Source organism: Mytilus galloprovincialis, chromosome 2 (genome assembly GCF_965363235.1).
Source record: "Mytilus galloprovincialis chromosome 2, xbMytGall1.hap1.1, whole genome shotgun sequence".
Taxonomy (NCBI): domain Eukaryota; kingdom Metazoa; phylum Mollusca; class Bivalvia; order Mytilida; family Mytilidae; genus Mytilus; species Mytilus galloprovincialis.
In genome coordinates, this window is record NC_134839.1 from 68036453 (window position 1) to 68061786 (window position 25334).

At 32.7% G+C, this 25334-nt stretch overlaps 1 protein-coding gene across 1 annotated transcript in view; it reads right to left on the reverse strand.

Annotated features, from left to right (window-relative positions):
* The window catches only part of LOC143064207 (sodium/glucose cotransporter 4-like), a 46114-nt gene extending 25248 nt beyond the window's left edge, over nt 1-20866 (reverse strand). Inside the window, exons 1-4 of the mRNA XM_076236859.1 lie at nt 20641-20866; nt 16128-16196; nt 695-799; nt 8-67 (exon numbers count right to left, since the gene is read on the reverse strand). Coding sequence (XP_076092974.1) covers nt 8-67; nt 695-799; nt 16128-16196; nt 20641-20736 — 330 coding nt within the window. The 5' untranslated portion in view covers nt 20737-20866. The remainder of the gene's footprint in view (nt 1-7; nt 68-694; nt 800-16127; nt 16197-20640) is intronic.
* Nucleotides 20867-25334: the final 4468 nt, after the last annotated feature.

The following is a 25334-nucleotide window of genomic DNA, read 5'->3' on the forward strand; positions in this document are numbered from 1 at the left end:
TTCTTACCCCTGAAGAAATATATACTGGCAGAAACAGGTATCCCAATATCAGCAAAATATACATGGCCTAAAAAATGTATGTATTACCATATATCAAATTAAATACATCATCCAATATACTTTTCCTGAAATTAGAACTAACTATCACATTTTACTTGTTTTTTTGGGTTTTTTTCTGTCGAGAATGTGCTATCTTTTTTTGTAATAGAAAGTGTTGTGCACTGCACAAAACTTTAAATTCATTAAAATACAGAATAATCATGGAATTTATTAAAAATTTCTAGCACAAGAAATTGAGCAAATTCCATAATTTAAAATAATTCCAAGTTGAAATAATAGTCTGTTCAATACTTATTTTTGAAGAGTACATGTTGCTCTATTTCATTTTTTTGTGTATTTAGGTTGCTGTTTCATTATTTTATACCGAACATCTACTCTTTTATTCACATCAAGCATGGAAATGAGGTCAAGGTCATTTGGTCTCTGTCAGATTGACATGAACACCTTACATTAAATCTATAGACCAATTTTTTACTAATGAATGGTGAAATAATTGTAAGACAGGAGCCTTATTGTGCTGTTTCACAGATTATATTAGCAGAAGAGGAGTAACACAGATCAGTCATTAGAGTAAAATATAAAGTGTTTTAAAGATATGAGTCTATTTAATGTCCATGCCCAAACACATACTTACATTTATTTCATACAGTCCAACAGAGATACCTGATGCAGCACCGGAACCTGCCAGGCCAACAAAGTGGATACTTCCTATATTACTAGCAAACAATGATGATCCAACCTAAAATGCACAAAAAAATATACAGTCAAACCTGCTGTAATAGTCACTCTTCTCAATTTTAACATGTTTAAGGGAGACCTATCTTCTCAGGTCATCCTCTTCCTGTACTGCTGTAAAACTACTTATAGATTAGACTGTTGGTTTTACACTAATCAATTTTGAGGATCTTTATAGCTTGCTGTTTGGTGTGAACCAATGCTCCATGTTGAAAGCCCTACTTTGACCTATAATGGTATTAACATATACAAATTGTGACTTGGATTGAGAGTTGTATCATTGGCACTCATATAACATTAGATCTTTTTGCATTTTCAACCTGAGGTCCTCAATTTAAAGGTCAATGTATTATCAATTCAGTTTTTTATCCCTATAAGGTGATCTTTATATAATGGTTTGACTGTTTTTCTCATCACTTGGCGTCCGTTGTCGTCGTCCATCGTCGTCCGTCGTCGTTAACTTTTACAAAGATCTTCTCCTCTGAAATTGCTGGGCCAAATTTAACCAAACATGGCCAAAATCATTATTAGGGTATTTAGTTTAATAATTGTGTCCAGTGACCCGCCCAACCAACCAAGATGGCCGCCATGGCTAAAAATTGAACATAGGGGTAAAATGCAGTTTTTGGCTTATAACTCAAAACCCAAAGCATTTAGAGCAAATCTGACATTGGGTAAAATTGTTTATCAGGTTAAGATTTATCTGCCCTGAAATTTTGAGATGAATCGGACAACCCGTTGATAGGTTGCTGCCCTTGAATTAGTAATTTTAAGGAAATTTTGCTGTTTTTGGTTATTATCTTGAATATTATTTTAGATAGAGATGAACTGTAAACAGCAAAAATGTTGAGCAAAGTAAGATCTACAAATAAGTCAACAGGACCAAAATGGTCTGTTGACCCCTCTAGGAGTTATTACCCTTTATAGTCAATTTTTAACCATTTTTCGTAAAATCTTAGTTAACGTTTACAAAAATCTTCTCCTCTGAAACTACTGGGCCAAATTAAACCAAACTTGGCCACAATCATTATTAAAGTATCTAGTTTAAAAATTGTGTCCGGTGACCCGGTCGACCACCCAAGATGGCTGCCATGGCTAAACATAGAACATAGGGGTAAAATGCAGTTTTTGGCTTATAACTCAAAAACCACGGCATTTAGAGCAAATCTGAAAGGTTGTGAATTTGTTTATTAGGTCAAGATCTATCTGCTCTAAAATTTTCAGATGAATTGGACATCTGGTTGTTAGATTGCTGCCCCCCCTCCCCAATTGGTAATTTTTAAAGAAATTTTGCCATTTTTGGTTATCATCTTGAATACTATTATAGATAGAGATAAACTGTAAACAGCAATAATATTCAGCAAAGTAAGATATACAAATAAGTCAACATGATCAAGATGGTCAGTTGACCCCTTTAAGGGAGTTATTGCCCTTTATAGTCAATTTTTAACAATTTTAATTAATTTATGGTTAATTTTTGTAAATTTTTACAAAATAATTTCCACGGTTACTAATGGGCAAAGTTCATTATAGATAGAGATAATTGTAAGTAGCAAGAACGTTCAGTAAAGTAAGAACTTCAAACACATCACCATTACCAAAGCACAATTTTGTCATGAATCGATCTGTGTCCTATGTTTAATTTACACATAGACCAAGGTGAGCGACACAGGCTCTTAAGAGCCTCTAGTTTTCTCTTTATAATAATTCTGTGTTAATTTATAATATACCTAGTCTGGTCAGACATTAACCTAATTTTTCTAATAAGACTATTGCCTCAAGTACCAGACTATACATTGTAATAGTTTATTACTAAGAATATCGTATAAGAATGCTGGATGTTCCTTATCTTCTGGTGTAGGATATTAATAAAAGAACCCTAGAAACCCAAGACAAAGATAATCAAGGGGGGATTGGATTCAATGCAATTGGCACAAAGAGACAATGCATATATCTTTATGATTAAGAGAATATGTTCTCAACTGTTTTTGGTTCAAGGATTTGTATAGTCTTATATATAATATCCAAATCCTTGTTTGGATTAAATGTAAATAGTTAAAACTTTTGTTGAAAGTCTTAAGTGTAAATATCAAGGTATGAAATGAATGAATAAAAGATATTTAATATAATCAATGATCCATGAAAATGAGGTCAAATTCAAGTGTTGCTGACAGAATGACCAATGAACCATAATTAAGACAAAGTTTGATGAAACCTGCCAGACAGACATGTAAACCTTATTGATTCAGCTCAAAATATAGAACTTTGTTCTGACTAAGGCAGTGATCTCACTTGATAATCACCTTAACCTTATGTCTCTACTTTAATAACCGAAAAAAAACCAACATATTTACAGTACTATCTAGGGTGTTCTTGATGTTACACATAACTTGATCTAAATACTGGATAAAGACAATAATGATATACGACAGGAAAAAAACAAATTCATGACATTACATAATTATCAAAGGTACATAAACAAAATGAATAACACTTATTGTAGTGTTCTGCATGTTGATAATCCTAATGTTCATGTAATGCAGACGTCTTTAACCTACATTTATGATATTATTTTGATTTCAAGGTAACTTTTAAACTAGAGGCTCTTAAGAGCCTGGGTCACTCACCTTGGTCAATGTGCATACATGTACTATACAAAGGACACAGATGGATTTATGACAAAATTGTGTTTTGGTGATGGTGATGTGTTTGTAGATTTTACTTTACTGAACATTCTTGCTACCTACAATTTTCTCTATCTATAATAAACTTGGCCCTTTAGTTACACAAAGGAAAATATTTTGTAACTAGAGGCTTTCAAGAGCCTGTGTCGCTCACCTTGGTCTATGTGCATATTAAACAATGGACACAGATAAATTCATGACATAATTGTGTTTTGGTGATGGTGATGTGTTTGTAGATCTTACTTTACTGAACATTCTTGTAGCTACAATTATCTCAATCTATAATGAACTTGGCCCAGTAATTACAGTGGAAAATATTTTCTAAAAATTTACAAAAATTTATGAAAAATGCTAAAAATTAACTATAAAGGGCAATAACTCCTTAAGGGGTCAATTGACTATTTTGGACATGCAAACTTATTTGTAGATCTTGTTTTGCTGAACATTATTGCTGTTTACAGTTTATCTCTATCTATAATAATATTCAAGATAATAACAAAAAACGGCAAAATTTCCTTACAATTACCAACTCAGGGCAGTAACCGATCCATGTGCAAATATCAGGGCAAATAGATCTTGACCTGATAGACAATTTAACTCATGTCAGATTTTCTCTAAATGCTTCGGCTTTTGAGTTATAAGCCAAAAACTGCATTTTACCCCTATGTTCTATTTTTAGCCGTGGCAGCCAATTTGGTTGGATGGCCGGGTCACCGGACACATTTTTTTCAATTAGATACCCCAAAGATGATTGTGGCCAAGTTTGGATTAATTTGGCCCAGTAGTTTCAGAGGAGAAGATTTTTGTAAAAGATTTCTAAGATTTACGAAAAATGGTTAAAAATTGACTATAAAGGTCAATAACTCCTATAGGGGTCAACTGACCACTTTGGTCATGTTGACTTATTTGTAAATCTAACTTTGCTGAACATTATTGCTGTTTACAGTTTATCTCTGTCTATAATAATATTCAAGATAATAACCAAAAACAGCAAAAATTCCCTAAAATTACCAATTCAGGGGCAGCAACCCAACAAAGGGTTGTCGGATTCATCTGAAAATTTGAGGGCAGAAAGATCTTGACCTGATAAACAATTTTACACCTGTCAGATTTGCTCCAAATGCTTTGGTTTTTGAGTTATAAGCCAAAAACTGCATTTTACCCCTATGTTCTATTTTTAGCCATGGTGGCCATTTTGGTTGGTTGGGCTGGTCACGACACATATCTTTTAAACTAGATACCCCAATGATGATTGTGGCCAAGTTTGGGTTTAATTTGGCCCAGTAGTTTCAGAGGAGAAGATTTTTGTAAAAGATTACTAAGATTTACGAAAAAATGGCTAAAATTTGACTATAAAGGGCAATAACTCCTAAAGGGGTCAACTGACCATTTTGGTCGTGTTGACTTATTTGTAAATCTAACTTTGCTGGACATTATTGCTGTGTACAGTTTATCTCTATCTATAATAATATTCAAGATAATAACCAAAAACAGCAAAAAATCCCTAAAATTACCAATTCAGGGGCAGCAACCCAACAACGGGTTGTCGGATTCATCTGAAAATTTGAGGGCAGAAAGATCTTGACCTGATAAACAATTTTACCCTGTCAGATTTGCTCTAAATGCTTTGGGTTTTGAGTTATAAGCCAAAAACTGCATTTTACCCCTATGTTCTATTTTTAGCCATGGCGGCCATCTTGGTTGGTTGGCCGGGTCACGCCACACATTTTTTAAACTAGATACCCCAATGATGATTGTGGCCAAGTTTGGTTTAATTTGGCACAGTAGTTTCAGAGGAGAAGATTTTTTAAAAGTTAACGACGACAGACGACGACGACGGACGCCAAGTGATGGGAAAAGCTCACTTGGCCCTTTGGGCCAGGTGAGCTAAAAAGGAGTAGGTCAGGTAAGGGCCGGTTTTGGCCTCAAATTTCAAGTTCATCTGACGAAAGATTTTGGACACTTTTCAAACACTAAAATGTCTATTTCAATAGATTCAATTATTTTTCGTGAAAGATTTTGACTGATTCACTCATTAAAAACACTCCAATTCAAGCTTAAATATGATAAATCTATCAAACATGCCTAAACATGGCACTTTTTAGATGGGTTTTGTCAAAAATGAAAGTGGCCGCATCCGTGTTCATCCTCGACCTTTATATATGTTATGTATTATCATTAAACACAACTTACATTTCAATATCAAGAATGAACACGAATGCAGGCCACTTTCATTTAAGACAGAAACCGTCTCAAATTTAACTAAAATCCTGAAATTGTGAATATTTCAGTAATTTAGCATGACTTAATGATGCAAGTATCCAATATATGTGCATTGTAATGCCAAAAACAGCCCATATTTTTGTAGCAGAGGCATTATACCTTCCAAAAAATAACTAAAGGTATACATTTAAACAATTTTGAATTACTGCTATATTTTGCGGCCAAAAAGGGGTCTTACTGAACCTACTCCTTTACAAAAATTTATAAAATTAATGAAAATTGTTAAAAATTGACTATAAAGGGCAATAACTCTTTGAGGGGGTCAACTGACCATTTAGGTCATGTTGACTTATTTGTAGATTTTACTTTGCTGAACATTATTGCTGTTGACAGTTTATCTCTATCTATACTAATATTCAAGATAATAACCAAAAACAGCAAAATTTCTATAAAAATTACCAATTGTGGGGCAGCAACCCAACAACCCATTGTCCAATTCTTCGGAAAATTTCAGGCAGATGAATATTGACTAGATAAACAAATTAACCCCCATGTCAGATTTGCTCTAAATGCTTTGGTTTCAGAGTTATAAGCCAAAATCTACATTTTACCCCAATGTTATATTTTTAGCCATGGCGGCCATCTTGGTTGCCCGGGTCACCGGACACATTTTTTAATATAAATACTCCAATAATGATTGTGGCTAAGTTTGGTAAAATTTGGACAAGTAGTTTTAGAGGAGAAGATTTTTGTAAAAGACTAACAAATTTACGAAAAATTGGTAAAAAATGACTATAAAGGGCAATAACTCCTTACAGGGTCAACTGACCATTTTGATCCTGTTGACTTCTTTGTAGATCTTACTTTGCTGAACATTATTGCTGTTTACAGTTTATCTCTATCTATAATAGTATTCAAAATAATAACCAAAAGCGGCAAAATTTCCTTAAAATTACCAATTCATGGGCAGCAACCCAACAACCCATTTTCCGATTCATCTGAAAATTTCAGGGCAGATAGAAATTGACCTGATGAACAATTTAACTCTGTTAGATTTGCTCTAAATGCTTTGGTTTCAGAGTTATAAGCCAAAATCTACATTTTACCCCATGTTCTATTTTTAGCCATGGCGGTCATTTTGGTTGGTTGGCCGGGTCCCTGGACACATCTTTTAAACTAGATACTCCAATGATGATTGTGGCTAAGTTTGGTAAAATTTGGTCTGGTAGTTTCAGAGGAGAAGATTTTTGTAAAAGCTAACAGATGACGCAGGACGACGATGACGGACGACGGATGCAAAGTGATGAGAAAAGCTCACTTCGCGCCAGGTGAGCTAAAAAAGGATGCACTAAAGATACATCTGAATTCCCAACCCTTGTTTCCATTGAAAATAAATAAGTTAAATGAAACATAATGAAATGATACAATTCCTGAAAAGCAGTATCTTAACACTAAGTTACTCCAAGTTAAAAGAAAAAAAATATTTTTAGACCAGGAATAACTATAACTAGAGGCTCTTAAGAGCCTGTGTTGCTCACCTTGGTCTATGTGCATATTCAACAAAAGACACAGATGGATTAATGACAAAATTGTGTTTTGGTGATGGTGATGTGTTTGTAGATCTTACTTTACTGAACATTCTTGCTACTTACAATTATCTTCATCTTTAATGAACTTGGCCCATTAGTTACAGGAGAAAATATTTTGTTAAAAATTTACAAAAATTTACAAAATTTATGAAAATTGTTTAAAGTTGACTGTAGAGGGCTGTAACTCCTTAAGAGGTCAACTGACCATTTTTGTCATGTGGATTTATTTGTAGATCTTACTTTGCTGAACATTATTGCTGTTTACAGTTTATCTCTATCTACAATAATATTCAAGATAATAACCAAAAACAGCAAAATTTCGTTAAAAATTACCAATTCAGGGGCAGCAACCCAACAACCAGTTGTCTGATTCGTCTGAAAATTTCAGGTCAGATAGATCTTAACTTGATGAACAATTAAACCTCTCTAAATGCTTCGGTTTCAGAGTTATAAGCCAAAATCTACATTTTACTCCCTATGTTCTTTTTTTAAGCCATGGCGGCCATCTTGGTTGGTTGGGCAGGTCACGCCACACATTTTTTAACATAGATACCCCAATGATGATTGTGGCCAAGTATGGTTAAATTTGGCACAGTAGTATCAGAGGAGAAGATTTTTGTAAAAGATTACAAAAATTTACGAAAAATTGGTAAAAAATGACTATAAAGGGCAATAACTCCTGAAGAGGTCAACTGACCATTTTGGTCATGATGACTTATTTGTAGATCTTACTTTGCTGATCATTATTGCTGTTTACAGTTTATCTCTATCTATAATAATATTCAAGATATTAACCAACCAGATGCTCCGCAGGGCGCAGCTTTATACGACCGCAGAGGTTGAACCCTGAACAGTTGGGGCAAGTATGGAAACAACATTCAAGCTGGATTCAGCTCTAAATTTGGACTGTGATTAAATAGTTAACACAGCATAGGTTTTTGACACAGAATGAATGTGGTCTAATGAACTTAAAATATTTTTTTTTGCCTTTGAGCAATTCACTATGCTGTTGAATATTAATCCTCTCAAAAAAATGTTTGAAGAAATTTTCTTTTTAATTATGAAATCTGAAATGAGAAATATTTAACCCCCCCCCCCCCATTTTTTTCACATCCCCCTTTCCTTTTTTCCAAAACTGATCTCAATTCAAATTTCTAATGGAGTTTGCAACAATAACTACTAATTTAAATACATCATAAAATATTAAAATGTAAAATAAAGTGCTTGTTATCACTGAATGGTAAAGATTGCTTTAATTTATCAGTTGGTAGTAAAAGTGTATATTGTATATTGTATAAAACAATGATTTAAGTTGATTCAACTACTATTCTGGACAAAGAAAGATAACTCCAATTGAAAATTTCTTGCTATTGCACAATATTGTGCAATTAGATATTTCTTGCTATTGTGCAATACTCAATATTTGCTATTGCACAATACTGTGCAACTGAAGATTTCTTGCTATTGCACAATACTGTGCAATTGAAAATTTCTTGCTATTGCACAATACTGTGCAAATGAAGATTTCTTGCTATTGCTGAATACTGTGCAATTATAAATTTCTTGCTATTGCACAATACTTAATATAATAATTTTGGATCCTGAATTGAACCAACTTGAAAACTGAGCCCATAATCAAAAATCTAAGTACATTTTTAGATTCAGCATATAAAAAAAGCCCAAGAATTCAATTTTTGTTAAAAATCAAACTTTTAGTTTAATTTTGGACCCTTTGGACTTTAATGTAGACCAATTTCAAAACGGGACCAAAAATTAAGAATCTACATAAACAGTTAGATTCGGCATATCAAAGAACCCCAATTATTCAAATTTTGATGAAATCAAACAAAGTTCAATTTTGGACCCTTTGGGCCCCTTATTCCTAAACTGTAGGGACCAAAACTCCCAAAATCAAACCCAACCTTCCTTTTATGGTCATAAACCTTGTGTTTAAATTTCATATATTTCTATGTACTAATACTAAAGTTATTGTGTGAAAACCAAGAATAATGCTTATTTGGGCCCTTTTTTGGCCCCTAATTCCAAAACTGTTGGAACCAAAACTTCCAAAATCAATCTCAACCTTCCTTTTGTGGTCATAAACCTTGTGTCAAAATTTCATAGATTTCTATTTACTTAAACTAAAGTTATAGTGCGAAAACCAAAAAAAATGCTTATTTGGGCCCTTTTTGGCTCTTAATTCCTAAAATGTTGGGACCAAAACTCCCAAAATCAATCCCAACCTTCCTTTTGTGGTCATAAACCTTGTGTTAAAATTTCATAGATTTCTATTCACGTTTACTAAAGTTAGAGTGAGAAAACTAAAAGTATTCGGACGACGACGCCAACATGATACCAATATACGACCAAAAAATTTTCAATTTTCAATTTTTGCGGTCGTATAAAAACTGCAAAATTTCCTTAAAATTGCCAATTTAGGGACAGCAACTCAAAAACCGATTGTCCAATTTGTCTGAAAATTTCAAGGCAGCTAGATCTTGACTTGATAAACTAATAAACCTCATGTCAGATTTGCTCTAAATTCTTTGGTTTCAGAGTTATAAGCCAAAATCTACATTTTACCCCCATGTTTTATTTTTAGCCATGGCTGCCATCTTGGTTGGTTGCCCGGGTCACGCCACACATATTTTAAACTACATACCCCAATGATGATTGTGGCTAAGTTTGATTAAATTTGGCCAAGTAGTTTCAGAGGAGAAGATTTTTGTAAAAGATTACAAAAATTTACGAAAAATTGGTAAAAAATGACTATAAAGGGCAATAACTCCTTAAGAGGTCAACTGACCATTTTGGTCGTGTTGACTTAGGGTGCTATAAACAGTTTCGTACTAAAAACTAGGGGTATTTCCCCAGTGAGATTTACATACTGATGGAATTCCCTGCTATTTATATACCACTAAATGAAAAAGTTGATTGTTTTTTATGTTCAATGTGAAAAACATATATTGAAGTTCAATTAAAATGCCACTTTTGTCAAGATTTAAAAAAAAAAAAAATGTTTTTGTGACTTCCTACTATATGGGAGGCAACTCCATAAACAGCTGATTTTCACCTGTTGCAAAAAGCACTTTGATTTGTCAGGTAAGATAGCTCCTTTCGGAGCAGGCGAACGTAGGCTGAAACTACATTTTCTTAAATCAGCCGGATAAGCTCTTCGAAATACATATTATAAGAAATCTCAAATATATGCACAGGTTACTGATCCGTGTGTCCAAAGGTGGTCTGTTTTTAAGTTTTTTTAGGGGGAAAATGCCTAATTTCCAGCTGATAACTTGTACCAATTTGCATGTTTAAACAAGAGATGTTGGATTTTTTTTTATTTAATCAGAAAGTTCATAGAATTATCTTTCCATTGATGTATAGATATCTATATAACTATGAATATCTGACTTCTGCATGATGGGTCCACTATTACATGCCCTGTTACAGAATGACGTCACGTAAAAAACTGTTGATTGCACCCTTAAGGGACAAATACAAAATATTAGTGATGTTTTAGCATAGACATGTGTTTGCGAATGGAGTAAAATAATTCTGAAAAATATTGTACGGCATGTATACATTAATTTAAAAGCATCAGTTTGGTATATTTAATGCAAATATTACAGATTTGTACATAGCAACCAGATATAAGAAAACCAGACTCTGTGCGAATATTGAAGTTTTTTAATTTTTTGCGACGTCATGATATTTTTATTCAATCCCTCATATATTTGGAACCAAAAGTTGCATATGAAAAGTGTAGATTTTTTCTACTTTGACCTTTACTCCTGATCAGTGTTACATAAAGTTTTATTCATTATAATATATATTTGGTACTTTTTATAGTCAAAAAGGTACACATGCCATTCCTAAGAAAAACACTATTTCAATATTTTCTCAACTCAGCTATAACTTAGTTCATATAGTACTAGGAACAAAATCTATTTAAAGTAACTTTATTCATGCCTATTTCATAGTTTTTATTCTATTTATTTAAAAGAAACCCTATTTTATGATTTATTTTCTTTGTAAAACTGATGAAAATGTGATACAGGAAATGTTTGGAATTTGCCAGTTAAACTGTTTGCCACTGGCCAATATGCCTCTACCGCGCGACATAAAAAAAGAGCTGTAGTTTCACTATTTGTGGTCACAATCCTTAAAGTAAGACATCATTTTAATCGGTATAGTGTACAGATTCAGAAAAGCTGAGAATTTTTTATATATCGCATACAAGGTTTTGCTTAAGGGTGCTATAAACAGTTTCGTACTAAAAACTAGGGGTATTTCCCCAGTGAGATTTACATACTGATGGAATTCCCTGCTATTTATATACCACTAAATGAAAAAGTTGATTGTTTTTTATGTTCAATGTGAAAAACATATATTGAAGTTCAATTAAAATGCCACTTTTGTCAAGATTTAAAAAAAAAAAAATGTTTTTGTGACTTCCTACTATATGGGAGGCAACTCCATAAACAGCTGATTTTCACCTGTTGCAAAAAGCACTTTGATTTGTCAGGTAAGATAGCTCCTTTCGGAGCAGGCGAACGTAGGCTGAAACTACATTTTCTTAAATCAGCCGGATAAGCTCTTCGAAATACATATTATAAGAAATCTCAAATATATGCACAGGTTACTGATCCGTGTGTCCAAAGGTGGTCTGTTTTTAAGTTTTTTTAGGGGGAAAATGCCTAATTTCCAGCTGATAACTTGTACCAATTTGCATGTTTAAACAAGAGATGTTGGATTTTTTTTTATTTAATCAGAAAGTTCATAGAATTATCTTTCCATTGATGTATAGATATCTATATAACTATGAATATCTGACTTCTGCATGATGGGTCCACTATTACATGCCCTGTTACAGAATGACGTCACGTAAAAAACTGTTGATTGCACCCTTATCTGTAGATCTTACTTTGCTGATCATTATTACTGTTTACAGTTTATCTCTATCTATAATAATATTCAAGATATTAACCAAAAACTGCAAAATTTCCTTAAAATTGCCAATTCAGGGACAGCAACACAACAACCGATTGTTCAATTTGTCTGAAAATTTCAGGGCAGCTAGATCTTGACTTGATAAACAAATTAACCCCCATGTCAGATTTGCTCTCAATACTTTGGTTTCAGAGTTATAAGCCAAAATCTACATTTTACTCCCTATGTTCTTTTTTTAAGCCATGGCGGCCATCTTGGTTGGTTGGGCAGGTCACGCCACACATTTTTTAACATAGATACCCCAATGATGATTGTGGCCAAGTATGGTTAAATTTGGCACAGTAGTATCAGAGGAGAAGATTTTTGTAAAAGATTACAAAAATTTACGAAAAATTGGTAAAAAATGACTATAAAGGGCAATAACTCCTGAAGAGGTCAACTGACCATTTTGGTCATGATGACTTATTTGTAGATCTTACTTTGCTGATCATTATTGCTGTTTACAGTTTATCTCTATCTATAATAATATTCAAGATATTAACCAACCAGATGCTCCGCAGGGCGCAGCTTTATACATTTTACCCCTATGTTCTATTTTTAGCCATGGTGGCCATCTTGGTTGGTTGCCCCGGTCACGCCACACATTTTTTAAACTAGATACCCCAATGATGATTGTGGCTAAGTTTGATTAAATTTGGCCAAGTAGTTTCAGAGGAGAAGATTTTTGTAAGTTAACGACGATGGACGACGACGACAATGGACGACTAACGCCTAGTGATGAGAAAAGCTCACTTGGCCTTTTAGGCCAGGTGAGCTAATAATAGAAATAGCAGGGGCATAAAAATGGTAAAATTCGTCGTTTTAAGTTCAATATCTCCAAATAACGAGTAGTCTGACTATTTCAACAATGTTGAGTTATTTGTACATCTTGTCTTACTGATCATTTTTACTATTTCAAACTTTTTCTTTATCTAATTTATTTTCAAGATTATAGAATATTATCTCAATATTATAAACAATTCTTCCTCGTCAGATTTTCTCTGGCATATTACCCATATGTACTGGTTTTTACCATATTGGTCATGCTAAAATTGAGAATGGAAATGGGGAATGTGTCAAAGAGACAACAACCCGACCATAGAACAGACAACAGCAGAAGGTCACCAACAGGTCTTCAATGCAGCGAGAAATTCCCGCAGGCGGAGAAGTCCTTCAGCTGGCCCCTAAACAAATATATATACTAGTTCAGTGATAATGAACACCATACTCAACTCCAAATTGTACACAAGAAACTAAAATTAAAAATAATACAAGACTAACAAAGGCCAGAGGCTCCTGACTTGGGACAGGTGCAAAAATGCGGCAGGGTTAAACATGTTTATGAGATCTCAACCCTCCCCCTATACTTCTAGCCAATGTAGAAAAGTAAACACTAACAATAAGCACATTAAAATTCAGTTCAAGAAAAGTCCGAGTCTGATGCTAGTTGACAGGCTTGGTCATCAGACAATTTGTTTTTAAAAAACTACATGCCCAAATGATTGGCCCTTGGTTGGTTAAAGTTGTCTCAGTAGTTTGGGAGAAGTTACCTGACAACAACACATGCTAAATTGCTAAGTGCTAAAGCTAAAGCTTACTTGGCCCTTGGGTCAGGCAAGATCAATCTAGAAGCTCTAAAGAGCCAGTTTTGCTCACCTTGGTCTATTTGCATATTTAACAAAGGACCCAATATTGTAGATGAATTCATGACAAATATCTGTTTTATTAACCTTATCTTCCTGATCATTTATTTAGTCTGTTAATTTTCTCTCCATCTTCTTTAATTTTTGCTCTGCTCAAAATATTAAACACAGTAAAATAATCCTTGGTTAAGGATAATCACTTCTATAAAGTGTGACAGTTTACTAAATATATAGGCAAAATTTTACTTCTTAGTAGATCTTAGCCTTGCTGATCATTTTTGTGATTTAAAGTGTCCAGTTAGCTATTAAATTTTTTATCTTACAAGGCAATGAGAAAACAAAATGGTGAAAATCATCTTTAAAGGACAATAACTCAATAACCAAGTTGTAGGAAAATTTTCTCCATATTGTTTTTATTGTAGATATATCTTGCTGATCATTTTGTTTATCTAAGTTTATATATATTTATTATAATATTTAAGATATAAAGCAATGGAAAAAAATTTGTAAAAATCTTCATAAAAGTGCAATAACTCTATAAGGAATTGACTAACACTTTAAACAATGAAGACTTTCTATTTGAATGGATTGTCTTGCTGATCATCTTTGATTAAAGTTTCTGTCTATCTATTTTAGATTTTTTAAAGATAATAGGTAAAAACAAAGAATGAAAAACAGTCAAATTTGTCATTCAGGGGCAATAACTCCTATAAAAAGTCAAATGATAGTTTTGACATACATGAACATTTTGTAGAGATCAACAAACTGAATATTTCTATCAGTGTCAGATTTTCTGTTTGTATAATGGTTTCCAAAATAATACGACAAAACTTGCATTTTATTCTAATGTTCCATATTTAGCCATGTCGGCCATCTTGGTTGGCAGGTAAAGTCATTGAACACAATTTTAAACTAGATACCCCATTGATGATTGTGGACAAGTTTGGTTTAACTTGGTCAGTAGTTTCAGAGGAGACGACATTTGTAAAGTTATCATACAATGATGGACAACTGAAGGACAACAGACTGCAGACCCCAGTCAAACTCACATAATTTCCATAAAAATGGTCAAACCAAAATGCTGTTATAAAATAATAAACTTCACATGATGGCAAATAATCTTACCAAGTTTAAGAAGTTTTCTCATCTGGGTGGATCATGTACACCTTATGTTTTAATTTCAGACCCACAACTTCCAGAAAATGAAATTAATAGACTGACAGACTGACTGACATAATTTTCAAAAGTGCAGGAGATTCTGTCTCAACAACTATGAAAGAAATGCTTAATGAGGTGAAGACAGAAGGTCAAACATAAAACTTATTACTAAAAAAAAACATCTTTAAAAAAAGTGTAACACTCATTTGATTGACACAAATTTTCTTATTTATACAGGTAGTTACTATTACTGTTATGTACAGTATCCCACTCAAATAACTAAATCCTACACTATTTATGTATTACTACCTTTTTATATAGCAACAAATTCTTGTATAGGATACTTTAAGCCATTAGTAAATTTGCAATCTAATTAAAATACAGATCCTGTTTATAAGCATCAGTATATTAATCAGATTATTAGTGAACTTCATTTCAACTTTAAGAAATAACAAAACTTTTCATGCTTGTCCCTTCATGCATGTAAAGCTACATTTCAATTTTAAGAACTCATTTGACCAAATGTCACACTTTAAGATTCAAAATGTCTGTACTGACATACAGTTATAATAACATTATACATGTACTAAAAATGTACATTGAAAAATAAATGAAACAAAACCCTTAAAATATTCAAATGACATTTCAAGGGCAACATCTACCAAACTGATAGACATATATTTCTAAGTATTCAGGTATGATAGAACTTGTTGTGCTGACCATTCTAAGTATTCAGGTATGATAGAACTTGTTGTGCTGACCATTCTAAGTATTCAGGTATGATAGAACTTGTTGTGCTGACCATTCTAAGTATTCAGGTATGATAGAACTTGTTGTGCTGACCATTTTTGGAGTTTAGTACATTTTTAACCTAGGCAGGTGTTACCTATGAAAGGGGATGAAGTCTGTGTGAATTATTTTTGAAATTCAAGCATTTTAACTACAGAATCTAGTATTTACAAAAAAAACGAAATACAGAAATGTTTCCGAAGTTGGTCCTGTTGTTCAAGGTATATCTTTTTTTTTAACTATAGTTACCAAATTACCAATATGAAATTCATATTTCTTCCAGCTAAAAAGTAGCCACCTGCACTGCCTCTGTTCTTCCTGGAGGACTGAAATTGTAAAATAAACTCATTTGAAACTAGAAAAAAATTTAAATCTTACCTGTATATATTTCTAAATGGCTTATTATGCATTAACTTTTAAGTATTAATTTTGGTTGAAAAGTATTGAATATGGTAACCTAAGAATACTGCAGCAAGGGATGACACCACAGTTAATCTTTTAAAAGACTGTCACAAATATGGCCAAATTTTGTAAAAATTCAATTGTTTAAACACAATTCTCATATATATATGACATCACAAATACATCACTAATGAATCAATTGTTGAAAATCTTTTTCAACTGAAAAAATTGGGCATATTAACATATAATTTCAAGAAATTTTCACAATATTGTCACAATTAAAAAATTTCAGGGCTAAAATTATGAATTAACGGTGATCATGAACCTTCCAACTACTTCGTTTCTTTCTAATGCTAGCAACATTGGTTGGAACATCAAATCAGCTGACAGCCACATTGATTGGAACATAATCAGCTGACAGCCGTAGACAAAAAATCTATAAACTTGATAGCATATATATATTGCTCCTTTAAAAGAAAATGTTAAATTTAATTGACCGAAATCTTAAGGAATTATTATTTCTAGTACATGTAGTATTGTTGACATAACAGAAAATTTTGTTAAATTATTCAAAACATTTTTTTTAATCTTATTGTGATTTAGAGCTTGACATACTATATAGATGAACTGAGCAATTTGGCTATTATTATAGACCTCCAGATGGCTTAATGTTTTTAGTGTCTTTGATTGAGGTTTCCCTGAATCAAACTTCATTTGTTCTTTTATTCATAAAAACTAATTATATGTCACATCATTGTTGTTACATGTTTATGGCATGACATTGTTGTTATCATTAAATGGCATACCATTGTATACCAAATGCTCCACAGGGCGCAGCTTTATACGACCGCAGAGGTCGAACCCTGAACATTGGGGCAAGTATGGACACAACATTCAAGCTTGATACAGCTCTAAAATTGGATCGTGATTAAATAGAAATTGACACATAATGAATGTGGTCTAAGAACTTAAACTTAAAAACTTAACAAATTTAAATTGGACATTTACCTATTATGGTCCAATATCCAAAATCTAAATACATGATTAGATTCAGCATATCAAAGAAGCCCAAGAATTCAATTTTTGAATAAACCTTGTGTTGAAATTTCATTGATTTCTATTTACTTAAACTAAAGTTATAGTGCGAAAACCAAGAAAATGCTTATTTGGGCCCTTTTTGGCTCTTAATTCCTAAAATGTTGGGACCAAAACTCCCAAAATCAATACCAACCTTCCTTTTGTGGTCATAAACCTTGTGTTTAAATTTCATTGATTTCTATTCACTTATACTAAAGTTATAGTGCGAAAACCAAATGTCTTCGGACGAAGAAGACGCTGACGACGATGATGCCAACGTCATACCAATATACGACAAAAAATGTTTTTGCGGTCATTAATAATATGTCATGCCACTGTTAATATTGGTCACCATATATGATGTACCAATGTTGTTGTCATGACATGCCACTGTTGATATGTCATGTCATACAATTTGTACCACTATTTTGTTCATGTCATGTTCGTTTTTTCGTAAAATGTAGAATTTTATAATGCATATATTCTACCATATATAGACTATTGTAGTTCAGTTTTGGGAAATTTATTACAAAAAGATTCAGATAGAATCGTAAAACTTCAAAAAAGAGTAGCAAGAATTATACTGGAATGCGATATTTCTATTCCATCTTATTTCAAGTTTTCATCTTTAAAATGGCTATCTTTTATCAAAAGAATAAAATACCAACAATCAATTCTAATGTATAAAATTGTAAATGGACTAACACCTGATTACTTAGCAATGCTAAATATTGATGATGTGCAACGCCATAACTTACATTCTGTCTCTAATAATGATCTTTTTGTTCCAAGACCAAATACACATTTTTATAAAAAAATCTTTTCACTATTCTGCAACCAAAGTATGGAATAATTTACCACTCGAAATAAAAAATGTTGTAATGTGGAATTATTCAAGAAACACAGTTATAATCATTTTCTTGAAAATTATATGCAAGTCAAATAATTTGTTTTCCTTTAACAAGACTATATCAAATATTGCCATTTATTACCATTTGTATATTTGAATGATTGAATTGTGTATTAGTAATATATATTGTATTTTAATGTATAAATGTATGAATGTTAACTGTATGCATGTATTTTGTGTGAGGGCCTCAATGAAAATTAGACTAGTTCTAATTGAGTTACCCTCTTTAAATAAAGAATTTATTATTATTATTTTTATTACATGTTCTACTGTTGTTGTCATGTCATGCCACTGTTGATATGTCATGTCAATTTTGTACCACTGTTGTTGTCATGTCATGTTTGTTCTACTGTTGTTGTCATGTCATGCCACGGTTGATATATCATGTCATACATTTTGTACCACTGTTGTTGTCATGTCATGTTCGTTCTACTGTTGTTGTCATGTCATGCCACTGTTGATATGTCATGTCATACATTTTGTTAATTTGTACCACTGATGTTGTCATGTCACTGTTGATATGTCATTTCATACATTTAGTAATACTGATGTTGTCATGTCACTGTTGATATGTCATGGCATACATTTAGTACTACTGTTGCTGTCATGTCATGTCACTGTTGGTATGTCATGACATCATACATTTTGTACTACTGTTGTTGTCATGTCATGCCACTGTTGAAATGTCATGTCATACAATTCATACTTCTATCATTGTAATGTCATGTTTGTACTACTGTTGTTGTCATGTCATGTCATACAATTTGTACCACTGTTGTTGCCATGTCATTAATGTACTACAGTTCTTGTCATGTCATGCCACTGTTGATATGTCACGTCATACATTTTGTTAATTTGTACCACTGTTGTTGTCATGCCATGCCACTGTTGATATCTCATGTCATACATTTTGTACCACTGGTGTTGTCATCTCATGTCACTGTTGATATGTCATGTAATTAATTTTGAAACTTGGTGTTTATATATTGAATATTTATATAATAGTTCTTGAAAAACTGGTCATTATCGTGATATATGGACTGCCCACAGGACAGTGGTATCGACTAAGATAGTGATAATGACTGAGCCAAAGGCGAGATCATTATTGCTGTCGCAGTCAATACCACTGTCCTACGGGCAGTCCACGTATCACGATAATGACCAGTTTTTCAAGAACTATTATGTTTATTTCATTGAGAAACCATGTTTTGGAAAATTCTCGTAAATTCAAAATGCCTAAAGCGAACTCGGGTAGTTGTACGATTTCTATGACAAAGATTGAAAACCAGTCGTAGTAATACTGCCATTCATTTTAGTGCAATTTTTCAGTATATAAATACTTAATCAAGTTATCTTTAATTTTATATTTAACGAAAACATATAATAAACAATTCAACAATATTAAAATCAGGAACATGTTTCATAAAAGGTAAATCTCTCTAAACAGAGAAGCCATGCCCCAGCGGTCATTAACAGAGAAATCACGCCCCAGCGGTCATTATCAGACGGAAACCACGCCCCAACGGTCATTATCAGACGGAAACCACGCCCCACCGGTCATTATCATGTAAAAGTTCGTTAACGACCGGTTTTCTGGTCCGTTTTTTCTGTTAATGACCGATGGAATTTATTACGGAAGAATAATGAATGCCATGGGACCCCTTTTTATCCAATAAGAGAATCTTATTCTCAACCGATATGAAATAAATACGTTTAACAACTGCAGCTCCCATTTTAAACTTCTCATTACAAAATTACTTGATTAAGTTAAAAAGTTTTTAAGTAGCTAGGTCAAAACTCACATATGAAATACAACCAACTATATACATGTATACTCATCATCTGCAAGTATTTTAAATGAGGAGAAAGTAGTCCAAATTATTAGGAAGAAGTCACAGCTAAACAAATAAAATAGCATTTGAAGAATGACAATTATTTGCACTAAGGAGTAATTGAGGTGATACAAAAATTTATTAAAGATGAACAAATCAGTATTAGAAAACTTGGTCATGCATATTGATTCATATTGGCCACATGGCCTTGTTGTGCATTATTATATATTTAATCAATGGCAAATTGATTTAAAACATTGGACAAATCGTATAAAATATATAATACTAAGAAGTATCAAGGTTGTAGTACTAAACGAATCCTTGAATGTAGCCTGGAGTGGAAATTCCCTAAATTCTATAAATAGAATCATTTAGATGAAATTACAACCTTCACCACGATCAATCTATGTTAGCTATACTGTTCCCAGATGTAATGCAATTTTTAATGCGCGAAAATTATTAACCTTTACAATTTTTAAAAGTCTTCTGGAATTTTCCACACCTATCTAATAGAAAAGTGTGTGCTATAAACATGATATAACAACTTACCCATAACCCAATAAACAGAACAAATGCAAAATATCCAACTATAACGATAAAATCGCCAACATGAAGTTTTGTACCAGCAACTGTGTCGGATGCCATATTGAGACCAGAAATTATGAGAATAAAGTTCGAACTGTTAAACCACTGCTTATTTTCTCGAGCTTATTTTACCACAAATAAAAATCCGCCACGCTTGTGTTCATGTATATACAAACACTATAGTGTTGAGTCACGTGATCGATTTTACTTTTTAAATATTTCTGACTTTATTTTCTTAAATACGGTTAATAATTGATTCTGTGTTAAAAGGTTAATGATTGATTCGCTCTAATAAAGATGAGTTCGTCGAATAGGTTATCTTTTTTTTCAGCAAGTCTATATATTATACTCTGGTTCAGTATAATCGAGTCAGACTTAACTTCCCGTTAATTCAACTATTTATCATGCAGTTCTGTTTATTTCCCTTTTATTACTTTAAACATTGGTCTGCATATCTTAGCGTATTCAGTGGCGTAGCTGGAGCCAACGCAACGTTAGATATTGCTACTACCACGAAAAATAGCGTTAAGTAAATATTTGACGGGAAATTTTTATAGAAATGCTGAAATAAATATTTCAAATTATACATGAAAATAAAGATTTATTCTTAAATTTTCACATTATGATAGAGAAAGAATAAAAATATGATATTCATAGGCTTAGGAAGACACAGATTATTCAAAAAACGTTTACTTAGCGTTGTCCCATGTAACAAACTCGAAACATAAAACACGAACAATTCGCGAAATGTTCACGCAACTCTTCGAAATTTTGCATGAACATTCTATGACGTGATATATTCCAGTATTGGTTAATTAACATGGCTGTCTCCCTTTAAAATTTGCATACATATTTTCAAAAGAATATGATGTACGGAAATGTCCCATCGGAAATTTAATTTGGAAACTTGAAACATTTCAGTTCAAAAATAAAATTTTGACAGATTATTCATTAAATTGAAAGCAAGATCGTTTTGTACTTAGTGTAAGCTCCCAAAATTCGAATTGAAAAATATATTGAGCTACATATTCAATTCAAAACAATAGATTTGCAATGTCTTGCGGAAATGTCCGAGTTAAACTTTCATGCCTTCACAAAACTTTTACGGCCAAAAAATCAGAGATTTGATTTCGTGGAGATTATTTTTCGGCTTTGGTAACATACCAATAAAAAGTACTTTTAAAGTTGAAGTTGGTACATCAAATTGTATTAAGATTACAGGGTTATCTATAAAAAATACGGATTAATGAAAATGTCTTGCAAGTTTGTCCGTTATCATAATTTGACGTCGCCACAATCGTAATATACTAGGGACGGCATGAACTGCATTCGCGTGTTCCTTCCTCTACTAAATATAAATGTGCTGCTTTCAACAAAACGAAATGATGCACACATTACAAAAATACATAGCTATAAGACGATCAAAAAGTAAGAAAACTTCAGTATCATAAGTATAAGCTATTGGATGTCACTGATTGAATAAAATCATACTCGGGTTGAATACATAATGCAGTGCTCAATATTCCTCCAAAAACACATAATTACCAGCAGTAAAATTGAATATCCTATGTTTTAAAATTATAAAATCATATTGGATTGGATTCTCACGGCATTTATACTTGTGTGTTATACTTTGCATTTACCCAAAAAAGGAAAGCAGGAAGAATAAGATAAAGCGCGTTTCCAATTTAACGCCATTTTTCAGTTACATTAAATGGTAGCAATATCTGACGTTGCTATATATATATATATATATATATATATATATGGTCATTTTTACGTGTACGCCCGAACCTTGGCGAAGGATATGAGGGGTGTCAACCGCTCAATGTTAAAGCACCTGCTGGTAGTGGGTTCGAAAGGGACGAAGCCCCCGAAAGCTATCGAGAATGAGATACCGTAATGATTCCTGTCAGTAAAAAATCATTGATAGCAACATACTTTTGAATCTAAATGGTTTGTTTGTTTTGGTTAAATCTTGTAATATGTTAACTTATTCATCGTGTTAAACTGGAAGCTAGCCTAATGGTCATTGATTTTACAGAAAACGTCCAAACCAATATTACTTTTAAATAAGTTTAAATGGTGCCGTGAGTGATCATACAATCCACAAAAGCACCTTTTAATGAACACGAAAAAAATTATTTCTAAGAGGTGTAATATAAAAAAATTCTGAAACACCTAGGATTTCTTCCCACAAAAAGTGAATCAATTTATCGTTCCTTTAAAGGGATTTAAAAAAAATCTAAAATTTTCTTTTGATATTTTTTCTTGATCTGGAATATTTCACGACAATCTATGAAGGTTTATAAATTGAGCATGTAAAACAATTAAGTGCGTAAAAAAGAGTCTGGCTATCCTGCTGTCTATCAGAAAAGAACAGAAATATTAACGAAAAAAATGCTTTCAAAATTTTAGCTTTAGAAATAAGTAATAGAAAAAAAGCTTGTTCGGCATTTTCATAAAATTCGATGAAGGTTCGACAAGTAGTTAATGTAATTGAGAAATAACAAAATGTAAGCCCAAACTGCGACCACTTATTAATTGCAGAAAGAAATACATTTTGTCCTTAAAATGCGGGAAAATTAAAGATATAATTGCATTATTATATTGCTCTGAATACTCTTTTGTTCATAAACAGTTCCTGTCCAACTTTCGTAAAATTTCACGGAAAGTCATTCAAAAGACTTTATCCACATTCGGAACCTAAATGTTGACGCCGCTTTGTCTCGCTTTTGGGACATAAATCACTGGCTCGACAAAACTACAAACAGCATATCGAATCTGAGCAGATAGTGAATTGCTTTAAATATAAGAAAAGTACGTAGTATTCATAGTAGATTCAGACTTTTACCAAAGATTCGAACAAATATATTAAATGATCTATTTGAGTAATATTAAATGATCTATTTGATTAAATTTGGTCCCTTTTTATTCAAAATTACAATCCATTGAAAAAAGAAGCACAAGGCTGATGTGCTTTTGACCAGTTTTTCTTATTCTATGTCGAATATTTGTTTTATTTTAACAATTCAAGTGTACGCCCGGGCGTTTTGATGTAAACGTAGCTACGCGCATGGTATTTGATCAACAAAAAATAATAAATTTCTTCTGTTGAAATTAAAAATAATGCGCCCTTAAAAAATTATCAGAAATCATAAAAGTGATGTGAAAGACTGATCATGAACCAGCGACAAATAATACAATACTAACTGCATGCCTCTGTATAAACTAATTGCAACTGTATTCATCCCCAGTGTATTTTTTTTGCATAATCTTCAGTCTTCAGTTTTCAGTATTCATTTCATAGTGTTTTTTTTTTTTTTTGTTGTTTTTTTTTTTTAACCAATATACTGTCTGTTCATCAGCGTATGTTTTTTTTATTGATCCCTTTGTATCTTTTTAAGTTTTGATTACGGCATGCTATCAGACAGGTTGTCGTAAAGTCTTAATAACATCACAGCCATCAATCTTCTATCAAAGATAAATTAATGATAGTCTTTACGGCACGAAAACGATGCCGAATATGTAGACTACCACATATTAGTGATGGAGAGGAATCTGCCTATGTACACAGTGTACGCTGAGATTGACCTCAGTAGAGAAAACAGAAGACAGTTTTTGCTACCTTAAAGCGACTTCTTTCATTAGAACCTATACTAAGATATATATGTCGATGCAACACTACCATTTCGGATTTACGCTGATGATCCTGCAGGAATTGAACTAGGAGCAGTCCAGACTCATAAACATGAAACAGCAGTGTGAGATACGTATGATCAGCTATGAAAGCACATGCATATGGGTCTAACCGAAGTAGAGAAAAATAACCCAGCCCAGTTTTTGAAATTAAAAAGTGCCATTACAGACTATACAAAAATTACCTGCAGACTGTTTGGACAGCAGTTCTCAATGTTAACCGACATCATCCCACTTAAATGATATGTCATGACAACTGCAAATCATGATGTTACCATTAGTAACAAACCTAGTTGCAAATGTAGCTACCACTTCAACATAAAGAACCGTCCGGGAAAAACCAACGCTGATTCAAATGGACTTAGTCAATTGTCAGTAGAAAATAAAAGAACAGACATCAACATTTATTCAGCATCTGCCATCTGTAATGAAGCTGTTTTGACACCTTTTATTGAATGTCTAGCCATCGATCATCAACCACTGACGTTATAGATTGTTAAGGAGCTATATAATAGGACAAATTTATTACATTAAATGTTATATAGATATGATAGAGAAAAAATAGAAAAACTAATAACAGAAACCAGATATGAAAGAGACATTTCAACCATCTACAGATCATTATACAGAGTATCCAACAGTGAAGATGATGAGTGTGAACAACCAACTTGTATTGTCACAACTAGTCACCACCATATGACAGGCTTACCACAACGATACATGTATTAGACACCAAGAAAATGATACAAATACCGACTATGACTCTCTAACTGCTCATATATCGATTTCACCAGATTTGCACAAACCCTACCAAAAAGAACTATGACTACTAGAACAACAGGTGAATCACTGTACAACCACTACATCGTGCACTATCGACATCCTGAAAGACACCACTCGAGACCAAGGAGCTTTTAATCCATTCCAACGAAAGAGATGTGCTACAGGAATTGTTAAAA